General features: G+C 49.0%; 1 protein-coding gene across 1 annotated transcript; it reads left to right on the top strand.

The window, feature by feature from the left end:
- The first annotated feature begins 1493 nt into the window (after positions 1–1493).
- On the top strand, positions 1494–8930 carry LOC308591333 (regulator of G-protein signaling 17-like). The gene is made up of 5 exons (XM_081202075.1): positions 1494–1591; positions 3881–4005; positions 4643–4735; positions 6158–6386; positions 7209–8930. Exons 2-5 carry the CDS (start codon positions 3884–3886, stop codon positions 7395–7397), a joined length of 633 nt encoding a protein of 210 aa, XP_081058201.1. The 5' UTR covers positions 1494–1591; positions 3881–3883; the 3' UTR covers positions 7398–8930.
- Positions 8931–12129: the final 3199 nt, after the last annotated feature.

Below are 12129 nucleotides of genomic sequence, written 5' to 3'. Positions count from 1 at the left end.
GGAGACAGCAACCATCCAGACTCCTGGATAGTCATCATGTGGTTTGGCTGGAGCATAAAGATCATAGGAAGCTGCCTTGTAGTGCATTGGAGTGTCAGTCCATCTACCTTAGTACTGTCTACACCGACTGGCAGCAGCTCTCCAGGATTAGAGACAGCATCCATTGCCCATCCTACATGCAGATGCTGGAGGAGACTCTTGAGAGTCCCATGGACTGCAAGAAGATCAAACCTCTCCATTCTGAAGGAAATCAGCCCTGAGAGCTCACTGGAAGGATAGATCATGAAGCTGAGGCTCCAATACTTTGGCCACCTCATGAGAAGAGAAGACTCCCTGGAAAAGACCCTGATGTTGGGAAAGATTGAGGGCACAAGGATAAGGGGATCAGAGGACAAGATGGTTGGACAGTGTTCTCAAAGCTACCAGCATGAGTTTGACCAAACTGCAGGAGGCAGTGGAAGACATAAGTGCCTGGCATGCTCTGGCCCATGGGGTCATGAAGAGTCAGACACGATTAAATGACTAAACAACAACAACATGGAGATGATGGGGATTGAACATGGGACCTTCTGCACGCAGAGCAGATGCTTTACCATTTAGCTACAGCCCTGCCATTTGCCGCTGTGATGAAACCACAAAAACAGGGAACCATCCAGGGACTTTTGGACTCCAACTCCCATTAGCCCCAGCCAGCAGGGTCAATGGTCAGGGATGCTGGGAGTCTGGAGTCAACAATATCTGAAGGAGCACAGGTTACCCATCCCTACTCTGCCAGGAATGGCTAATTTGTGGCTCTCCAGATGATGGAATACAACTTCCATCATCCATCAGCCATGCTGGTGGAGGCAGGTGGGAGCTGGAGTCCAGTAACCTCTGGAGCAGGGTTTCCCAAACTTGGGTCTCCAGCTGTTTTTGGACTACAAGTCCCATCATCCCTAGCTAGCAGGACCAGTGGTCAGGGATGATGGGAGTTTGTAGTCCAAAAACAGCTGAAGACCCAAGTCTTGGGTAGTTCTGTTTGACCACAAATATAACTCCAGGGCATCTTAATGGATCTACTATGCAGTGCCCCTTTGTAGGCTAGAACTTACTTCCAGTTCCATCAGATGATATCCTCCTCCTCCTGCACATTTAACACATTCACCTGGGAGAAAGCTCCGTTGAACTTAGTGGAACTTCCGAGTAGCTGCAACAGCAGACTAACAGCTATAGAAGGTCCAGGTGATTTTTTGTGTGTAAAAGCAAATAGCACCGAGTGAAGCCGCCCGGGAAAGAGGAAATCGTGGAGATCCAGCACCTCTTTCCTAGGACTAGCTTATGGGAGGGAGGGAGGCTCGGGATCGTTGATGGTTTGGGCGGCGGGGTGGACGGCCGAGCCTTACCTGTGGGCGGCAATCCGGCCCGCCTCGCATTGCACGGAGCAGCCGCTCGGGTCCGCGGCGGCCGTCTGCTTCCCCCTGGTGGCCGGAGAGAGGGAAGCGCCTGAGCCGCGCAGGAAGCGCTGCGCTCTCCGAGCAGGGGTGACAAGCGAAGCTTCGGGCGACGTGGCCGACAGGCTCCGGCGCGCGGCGGCGCCACCGGGTGGGACCAGGTAGGTGCGGCTGGCGGGGCGCGGCGGGGGCTCCCCCAGCATCTTGGCTTTGCAGGACTAGGGCAAGGCTGAGCTCCCGCCCGGGGTCATTGTTCAAGAAAGACCTGGGAGCAGGGAGGCGCCCGTAGCCCTCGGGGGGCAAGGAAGGGGTCCCCTCTATACCAGACAGCCGGCTGGAGGCAGCTGGCTCGCATCGTACCGCTTCGCGCGCAGCGACTCGGCGCCCGCTGTGTGGACAGGGCAGGATGCCCCCTAGCGACCCTTCGGAGCATTGCAGCGCTTCCGCCCCCGGGCTGCTGCTGGCTTTCTCTAGCGAGGAAGAAAGGCACTCTGCACATGCTCGGTTCAAAACGCTTGGCGGGGTAGTGGGAGACGGCTGTGGAAAGCTTCCAGGTTCAAAGGAAATCCTCAGTCTCTCAACTCTGTGACTTGCGAGTGTAATCAAGTGCCTCTGATCCTTAGTTGGTAGAGTACAAGACTCTTAATCTCAGGGTTGTGGGTTCGAGTTCCGTGTTGGGCAAAAGATTCATGCATTGCAGGGGGTTGGACTAGATGACCCTTGTGGTCCCTTCTAACTCGGAGCATCTCTCACTTTCCTGAGTGAGCATAGCCAAGGCTGAAAGGATGCATGGGAGCTGTGAGCCCTTGAATTAAAAAGATTTGCAGCCAAATTGGCATCTGGGAATTGGGAAGGATCGGAGCAGAGTGTTACCCACCTTAATCCTCAAAGGTAGGGCAGGGCATTGGCTCTCTTAATGTAGTCTAATGTAGTCTAACTATTCCTTAACACCACTGGTGCACGCAAAAAGTTCCAGATACAATCCCTGCTACCTCCAGGTAGGTCTGGGAAAACCCCCTTTGAAATCCTGGACAGCTGCTGCCAGTCACGATAAACCAGCCTCCCCCATCCTGAAGAGTTGCTTGGGACTCCAACTCCCATGAGCCCCAGCGAACCTTGATTGGAGCTGATGGGGGTTGCAGAGCAAAACATCTGGAGGGCACCAGGCTGGGGGAGGTGGGCAAGATGCATTCCTCAAAGCAGCGCTGGCTCACCTAGGAGGCAAGGTGTGGCAACCACCTCAGCTGGCAGGATCCACAGGGGCAGCAGATCTGGTCTCCAAGGGATGCATTGCCCGCTGCCGCCATCATTGCAGCTGTGGTGCACTCCTTGGAGGCCAAATCAGCCACCTCCCTGGTACTCCTGGTGTAGATATTCTCTCACCTGTTCCCTGGCTGGAAGAGCATCGTTTTGTGGTTCTTCTCGGGTGCCAAAGTGTCCTGGGCCAGCCTTGCCTCAATAAGTTGTCAGGCGGCAATTCTCATTTTCCCTGACCCAATGGTCAGGCTGGCTGGGGCTGATGGGAGTTGGAGCCCAACAACATCTGGATTTCCACATCTGGATTGGGCAACATCTGGTACAGACAATACTGAACTAGACAGACCAACTGGTTTGGTAGAAAGTAGCTATCATATTAGTAATAAGACAGGATGAGAATCTCTATCCGTGTCTTTCCTTTGGAGTAAGTTCAGAATTCTTCTCTTAAAGCCCTCTTTTTCTACCATCATGTCAACTCGCTTTTAAAGTCCATGTATTTGCTCCCTGTTCCGTAGCCAAAGCTGAGTGTATTCTGTGCTTTACAAAATAAAAATCTGCAGCAAGACAAGCATAATTCTGCAAACAGTATTCAAGCGCAGATTTATAAAATATACATCCAGTGGTCTGCTTTGTATTTTGCTTGATCCTGTACATGTTCATTGAGATGTAAAGCCCTACTGTCATCCATGGGACTTCTTCTCAGGTGAGCAGGTATTTGACCACAGCCTTGATGCATTCTGTTTTCTGAACGTACCTTAGCCTTTGCAGTCTTGAAGGCTAGAAACTTATTTTCTGAGGAAACACCGGATGTATTTACTCAGGGTGATGAACTGGTATCTGCATGCAGTGAAATTGCAGAATTACAGGGTACATGCAGATCTGTACACATGCAAAAATCTGTATGAAGCTTTTGAGGATGTGAAAATCCACTGATGTGGTGGTTAGAGTGTTGGACTCGGACCTGGGAGACCAGGCTTCAAATCCCTACTTGGCCATGAAACTCACTGGGTAACGTGGGCCAAACACAGCCAATCAGCCTAACCTACCTCTCTCAGGATTGCTGTGGGGATTAAATATGGAGGGAGGGAGAACCATGCACACCACCTTAAGCTCCTTGGAGACAAAGGTGAGAGACAAATGCAGTGCAGTAAATAAAAAATACACCTGGTCTCTTCTCTCCATTCCCTCCCAAGGTAATGGAATCCAGCTCCCCAGTGAAAGGCCGTCAGCTTTCAGAGACTACGAGGAGAGGCCTGTGTCGCTGCTGCCGTCACAGACACTGCTGCTTCTGCTGGTGCTGCTGCAGTTGCTGCACATGGTAAATGCCTCTGCAGGGCTGAGTGGGAGCCCACCTTGTCTGGATGTTGTTATTCCAGGCAGAACCCAAATCCCACTCAGTCCATCCTCACTCCAGTCTATGCAGCCTCTCTCCACCCTTTCCAATAGCCCTTTCTCAAAACCTACCTTTAACCAGCAGAGGCTGGTCCATTAGGGCAAATGGGGCTCTGCCCCACCAACCTCAGTCTGCCTCCCGCCAGCCCCACCTGCCTGCCTTCTTATTTGCAACCAGGCCAGGGGGTACCACCGCCTGCCACCTTCCTCTTGCTTAGTCTCAGTGTTGCCCCTGTTGAGCTCAGCAGGAAGGAAGAGGGGAGCAAAAGCAGAGTTGGTTGGCACCACCTGTCATTATCTCTGGCGCCACCTACTGTGGCACCCCTGCCTTCTGTCCTATCAGATCCAATGGGCACCAGCCACCATGCTTTTGATGCACAGCTGCTTAGTCCCAGTTACAGATGCTAAAGCCACATTGGCTCTGCCAAGTCCCATTTCTTATAAAGTCCAAATACCTCCTACTAACCAGTCCTGAGTAGAGATGATATTTACCAGCAGGGATCTTTTGCCTTGCCTTGTTCCTCCATTGGCTACCAGAAAAATGCTCTCCTTGTCTGTTGCAGGAACCGGTTGGCAAGGAAGAGGCGGCGAGACGGCGTGGGATGTAAAGTGTCTAGCATCTCCAACCTGGAAAGCCCATTAAACCTGGAGGAGAGGTGGGCCAAAGTACCTGAACTTACTATGGCCAATTCCTGATCCAAGAAGGTGGCTATGATACCTTTTGAGAACCGTGCACCTCGCTGCATGTGTTGTTCAGTGGCTTTAAAAGGATCCAGACACATTTGTGGAGGATAAGGTTATCACAGGGACTGGGGACTGGATCCAGCAGAGGAGTAGATCCAGCTGACAAGCTGGATCCTTACTCCCACCCCTTTGAGATCCACCTTTGACTGCCATGCTGAATGACTGATTTCTTGCAAGTGGCAAACAGTCGTGATGGCTGTGTCCACGCTGTACATTTAAAGCACATTCCTGTTGGATGTAATCTATTAGTACAGTCAAATGCAACATTCCATATTTCCCTAGAGTGGGCACAAGCAGGGGGACATCCAGTCAGTGTAACTTCCTGTTCCACTGGTCCCTGGAGCCTCCTTTCCCTGCATGTGACCTGGCAGATGGGCATGGCTCTGGCTGACGCCATAAAAGAGCCGAGTCATGTAGTCATTTTCTCAGATGTCTTTTGTTCTCTCTCATGTCTTGCCTGATCTTTTACTGCCATGTTGATCTCCTGCAGCCATTTTGTTATCTCAATGTAATTTTGCTGTCTGCTGGCTCTCAGCCAGCAGCACGAGTTCAGTCTCCATATGAGATAAACTCACGGTTTGTTTGTGTAATTACCAAGTAAAGCCTGCCTTTCAGGGATCAAATTATGATCTGAAATGTGAGTAAACTTTTTGTTACTTTACTCAGAAAGACTCTTGTGTCTTTATTCTTTTAAAAGGGACAAAAGGGGACACTAGGAATGATCTTAACTAAGAGATTCAAATGAAGCTGCAAACAAGCTCCCAGCTATATTGAGGGGAATCTGCTCTGCTACATCACTTACTAGCGTGAGTGAAAGAAGGATAACTTATTCAATACAGTGGTACCTCAGGTTAAGAACTTAATTCGTTCTGGAGGTCCGTTCTTAACCTGAAACTGTTCTTAACCTGAGGTACCTCTTTAGCTAATGGGGTCTCCTGCTGCCGCCACCGTGCGATTTCTGTTCTCATCCTGAAGCAAAGTTCTTAACCCGAGGTACTATTTCTGGGTTAGAAGAGTCTGTAACCTGTAGTGTCTGTAACCTGAAGCGTCTGTAACCTGAGGTACCACTGTATATCCTTTCCTACTATTCTTAAAATCCCCACAATTCCCTCCCCCAAAGAAACCTGGGAACTGTAGTTTATGCCTCACGGTGCTACAGTTCCCAGCATTCTTAAACTACAGTTCCTGTAATTCTTTGTGGGGTGAAATGTGCTTTATATTTATGGCATGTATGCAGCTGCTGTGTCCTGAACAGTATACAGAGTTGTACCTTCTGCCCCAAGAGCAGGAGGAAGAAAGAGCAGACCCTCCCATTCCCACCCCTTGCTTTTCAGGCTCACAGCGGAAGAAGCTGCCTCTTGGCAATGGTCCTTTGACTCCATATTGACCAGTCCAGCCGGCCGGCGCATATTCATGGAGTTCCTGCAGACTGAGCACAGCGAAGAGAACATGTCCTTCTGGCTCGCCTGTGAGGACCTCAAAAGGGAGCAGAGCCCAGAGCAGATCTCGGAGAAAGCCCAGAAGATCTACCTGGATTACATCTCCATCCTCTCCCCAAAAGAGGTAGGCTGGGTGCAGCATTGGGGTGTGGGAGGCAGAACTATGGAAAGGGATGCAGTGGACCAAGAAGCAGCTATCCAAAGCTGAGCATTGCTTTGCAGCAGCCACTCTCCTTCCTTTTTCAGATTTGCTGGATTCGTGGCATTTCTAGGGGAATGAACAAATCACTGCTATTCCCAACAGTTAATCAGGCAATCTGTTGGAAGCACACTTTGGTTGGCTGAAAAGGAACCCACGGTTCAATCAGTCCACAAATTTAAAATAAATAAATGCAAACTGCAGGTGATGAGGACCTAAGACTAGCATGAGTAGCCAGCGGCCCTTCTGGTGTTGTTGGACTACAAATCCCATCAGCCCTAGCTGTGAACTTATGCAACTTACATAATTAATTGCATAAGCCATGTTGCCATTACATGATTCCATTCTGATCCTTTCAGTGCAAAGGGAACATATTGCAAATGGCAGGTGGGTGTGACATAATCTATTTTGTACCATTTGCCTAAGACACCGTGATCATGAAGGTGGTTTTCCCAGGGTGAGGCTCATCCATTGCACTGCAGGTGTGTGGACCTGCGCGATTTCCACAAATGCAGGAAATAATTTGATAACAACAACAGTGAGTGAGAATTCCATACTGGACATGAGTCGAATAAGTGGGCATCCATAATTTTTACTCTTCTTTCCATTTTTGATGGAATCGTCCAACATCCTTACTCCAGGAAATGCAGAGATGAGTTGCCTGCACACCACCTCTTTTCTAGAGCCGATTCTGCCAAAATGAGCTGAGACAGCACCCTGTGTGTGTGTGTTTGCTTCTTCTTGCAGGTCAGCATTGATGCTGCAGTGCGCGAGACCATCAACAACTCCCTGCCGTCACCCGGCGCTCACATGTTTGATGAGGCGCAAGCGCAAGTTTATGCTCTCATGCACCGGGATTCCTACCCCAGGTTCCTGAAGTCCCCTCTCTACAAATCGCTGGAGCAGAGACTGACTATGCCTGTTGCTGACACCTAACCCAAACACAGGGACCCCAGGTTCAGTTCTCAAGATGCCAAGTTTTCAGACTGCCTACTGCTTGGTGACAAGAAGTCTTTGGAGGGTTGAGGTGTACAGAACAATCTGTGCGATATGAGCCTCTTCCTCCATCTGCTGAGTTGTCCCGTACAGCCATGGACTATTCCATCACTGGCATTTACGTACAGCAAATTCAAGGACGTATTCTAGATGAAGGGATGAGATCACTGCTTTCCAAGGTGTGGAGCCCAACCAGGATGTTCTAGAGCACAGGTTAACTAGGAGCCGTTTGGTTCTAGAGCTTCAATGGATCTAGACAACAACACTTCTTTGTGCTGGAGGATTTGATAGGAATTGTCTCCTACGGGTATGCAGGATTCAAGAATGTGGAACCAGCCTCTGGTGGAGGAGGGATTTGTGGAACTGGGCTTTTTAGCATTCCCACCATGCGGTGATTTTGTGAGGGAAGAGGTCTGAGCTCTAAGACGATGCCAAATGAAAACAAAAACCTTCTTTGCAGACATTTCTGAGCCAAAGTAGCCTTGTTCTCTCCTTACCACTAGACCTTCTCATTGGTCAACACTTTGGCTAGCAGAAATGGCATTGCCATTCTCAGTTGCAACTGCATGTTGGAACTAGACAAGTTAAAGATAAGCATGGAGGCCCTAATAAGAGTTACATGCAAAAGGCTACGGGGTGGGGGCAGGAGAAGCCTTTCTCTGCTTCAAATAACCTGCCCAGCCCCCAACTACAGTCCCCCCCTTTTTTGGAAAGTCAAAATGTTTTGAATGATAAAAGTAGGTCATATTATAAACAAACAAAAAACCTTGCATTTTCCATATTGTGATAAACGTAACTTATTTTCAGTTCTGTAATCAGGTCAGAAAACAGCATGATTACACAAGGGCCAGAGCCCTGGAGGGGGACGCCACAGCTGCCACTGGAGGGCCAAAGGTTTTTTTGGAAGACCAAAATGCTCATTGAATCACCCCTATCTTCCTGCTGAGACTCTCAAAGAAGCCCAAGAGGTGATGGGACAGCGCTTTTCTCTGCAGAAGCCATGCTGACTCTTCATCTGCCAGGCTTGTTCTTCTATAATGCTTAATCATTCTAGCTTTAATCGTTCTCTTCACCAAGTTATGCGAGATGGAAGGTAGGTTTATAGGTTGGTAATTTCACGACTCTCACCTGTAAACTGGTGTTACACAGACTGCTTTTCAATATTCTGGTAAATAGACCATTTTGGGTAAAAAGGTTTTATTTAAAAAATCCAAAAATTATACTTGAGGTTTTTTAACTCTTGGATCTATGCCATCCTAGCACAATGACTTGACCATAGGATGGTAAACTTGGAAAGGATCCTGAGGATCATCTATTCCAACTCTCTGCAATGCAGGAATATGCAGCTGTCCCATTCGGGGATCGAACCTGCAACCTTGGTGTTATCAGCACCATGCTCCAACCAACTGAGCTATCTGTAGCAATTAAGTTACAGCTTTGGTCTATCTTAACGTCCTTAGCCATTTTTATTTGACATACAGTGGTGCCCCGCAAGACGAATGCCTCGCAAGACGGAAAACCCGCTAGACGAAAGGGTTTTCCATTTTTGAGCTGCTTCGCAAGACGAATTTCCCTATGGGCTTGCTTTGCAAGACGAAAATGTCTTGCAAGTGTTCCGATTTTTTTTCACTCCCCCCCTTTTTCTAAGCCGCTAAGCCGCTAATAGCCTTTTAGCCGCTAATCCTTTAATAGCCGCTAAACCGCTAATAGCGCTAATCCGCTAATAGGGTTGCTTCGCAAGACGAAAAAACCGCTAGACGAAGAGACTTGCGGAACCGATTATTTTTGTCTTGCGAGGCACCACTGTAATTCTTTTGTAAACTGGATGGCTACCCTCAAAACCACAGCTTTGCAACCTCCTGGGAGGAAAAAGTAACTCGCAGAGGCCATGTAGGTCATAGCAGCAGTAGGTTAAGCACAGACCTCCACACCTCCAAAATGCCCTAAAAACAACTTTTATTGGGGGGGGGGGGGCGGGGAGGAATTTAGTTTATGTTGCACACCATTGTTAGCCAAGTCTGGGTTTCAGCTGCTTACTCACCTTTTCCATCCCACTCCTGTATTTTGTCTACCTTCGCTTTCTACTAAATTTTAAACGAAGTCCTTAGCTGTGACGATCTAACGCACTAAGTTAGGGATGGAGGTGGAGGCTCCTGCCACTGCCTGCAGGTGGTGCTGCTGGAGCAGCTGCTTAGTATCTTTTGTGGGTAGACTGCCACCAGACACGGAGCTTCACTTCAGCGATCAAAAGGGGAAAGCTACGAAGGATTGGCATTGCTGCTCTGTACGAAAGCGCAGGTGCACAACAGAGCTGTCAATTATCTACCTCAGCGTGGCAAAATAAGGGCCTAGCATTCAGGGCCTACAGGTTGTATGTCAGACCCAAGCTGTAATCTTGACCACTTTGTATGGAATAAAGAGAGCCATGTGTGGCCCCTGAATGCAAGTGGTGGGTGTCCCTCCATTTTGTTTCTCGTGTAGTTTCTCATTTTCAGCTGCAGACTTTTAGCAGATGGGCAATTTCCTGTGCAACGGAGCTTTCTTTCTTTCTTTCTTTCTTTCTTTCTTTCTTTCTTTCTTTCTTTCTTTCTTTCCCTGCCTTTCATCCCAAGTTCTTGGGACAGTTCACAATATAAATCCATCCACCCAACAGAGGATCAGAAAGTTTGGATTTTTATTTACTGTTTCTCAAGGGGTAAAATATTTGCTTTAAATGTTATGGTTGTGAATGTGGCCTAAGAGACCCAGAACTGACAGATCCTTCCATCCCTGGGACTTAACTGGATAGAACCCAACAATTACATGGACACAGGCCACAAAACAGTCACGCACACGTAAAAACATGCACATCTGCTATGGGTTTATGTGCAAAAACATACAGCTTGTGGAGCGGAAGAGTCAGAGAGAAGGAATCCATTTGCCCCCCGCCTCTACCACCTACCACACAGTTGGCTTACTCGGTAGTCTCAGAGCTGGGTGAGAAAACAATTTTAAAACTGTTTTTGCCACAAGCGATGGGAATGTGTCAACGTGGGTCCATCTGTCACTGAGAATACATATGTGTGCCTGAGAGAGGCTGTGTACACACATCCCATTTAAAGCACATTTAAAGCACTTGACTTGCCCCAAAGAATCCCGGAAACTGTAGTTAGCTGTGGGTGCTGGAAATTGTAGCTCCTGGGGACGATGACAAACTAGAATTCCCAGGATTCCCTGCGGGACATAATGTGCTTTAAATGGATGGCACACATGTCATCAGAAGGTACCTGAGAGATCTCGGGTGGGGTGGAGGCAGAAAAAGATCACTAAAGGGGGCAGAGATATGAATTGAGGAATTGCAAGAACGACCATAGCTCAGTGACTGTGTGTCTGCTTTGCTTGCAGAACGTCCCAGGTTTTACCCCCGACATCTCTAGGTAGGGCTGGGAACCCAAGTCTGTGTATACAATACTCAGCTAGATGGACCAATGGTCCGGCTTGAAATAAGGTGGCTTGTGGTTGATGATCATCACATAGTCTTAAGACACCTGGGGCCGCAACCTTGCTGAAGCTAAGCAGGTCTAGAGCTGGTTGGTGCCTGGATGGGATGCAGCAATGCAGACCCAACATACACTGCCTTTGTGCGGCATAGAATCATAGAATCATAGAGTTGGAAGAGACCACAAGGGCCATCGAGTCCAACCCCCTGCCAAGCAGGAAACACCATCAGAGCATCTTGGAAGGCAGGTGGGCTGCAAATGAAATCATATCATGACCATCATATCATGATTACTATTATTATAAGCACACCTGCTCTACAAGAGGTGGAGATGGAAAACAGAGTGTGGGACAAACCTCTCACAATATTCTCCTTAAGAATAAAAATTGCAGCCGACAGACCTGGACTGCCTCCTTGTGGCTCAGGCACAACATATCACCCAGTTCAGGCATGAGAGAAAGATCAGAAGAGCCCCATATAGCCCCTGTAAAGGGAATTGGGGGTTGCTTGTGCGTAGAGGGTGCTGATGCTCTAGGCAACGTTCCCTGGCTAAACCTTTCCCTGGCTGGACAGCCCTTTCTCCGTGGCTGTGTCAGTCGCTGGCAGAATCCGTCAGTGGGCGTTTCCTGAACTTCTTCCAACATAAAAACTCCTTGACATCCAGTCTCCGCCTAGACTCCCTGCGCGGACGTCTTCTGCGCAGAGTGGGCATGGCCAGCGGAGGTCCTGGACTCTCCCCGCTGGTCTCTGTGGAAGAGTCCTGGAGCCCTCTCTCCGAGGTCCTTCCCTGCTCCCCTTTCTCCCAGGTGTCACTCTGATTTCCTTCCCCAAAGGAAGTGTTCTCTCTCCCTCTGCTGGTCTCTTCTCCCGCATCGTTGGGGAGCCTTACCTCCACTCTTGGCTCCAATGGCAGTTCCCTGACAGCCCCTATAGAAGACTTTGAGACTCTAGCAAACACCCGTTTGGAATCAACCTGTGGCATTTTAGTTGAGGGCTAGTTTACTTACACACACACACACACACACACACACACACACACACACACACACACCTCTCCCTCCACGACAAACAAGAGGCATTGTTGGAGTTCAAGGACACATCCCAGCAGCCAAAAGGCATTCTGGGTATGAAGCAAAGATGGGGGAAGGTGTGACCTGTGGAGAGGCCCAAGGGCCAGAATGAGGGATCTAGAGG

Source organism: Podarcis bocagei (assembly GCF_964188305.1).
Source record: "Podarcis bocagei genome assembly, chromosome: 7".
In the NCBI taxonomy this organism is placed as follows: Eukaryota; Metazoa; Chordata; class Lepidosauria; order Squamata; family Lacertidae; genus Podarcis; species Podarcis bocagei.
The sequence above is the reverse complement of the archived record's forward strand: the minus strand, read 5'-3'. Positions and strand labels throughout refer to the sequence as shown.

Bases quoted from the DNA above. Each gene is read 5' to 3' on its own strand.
- LOC308591333 (XM_081202075.1), top strand. From the start codon at position 3,884: ATGGAATCCAGCTCCCCAGTGAAAGGCCGTCAGCTTTCAGAGACTACG. The intron at 4,006-4,642 runs GTAAATGCCTCT...TGTCTGTTGCAG, and splicing joins TGCTGCAGTTGCTGCACATG to GAACCGGTTGGCAAGGAAGA. The intron at 6,387-7,208 runs GTAGGCTGGGTG...TTCTTCTTGCAG, and splicing joins CCATCCTCTCCCCAAAAGAG to GTCAGCATTGATGCTGCAGT.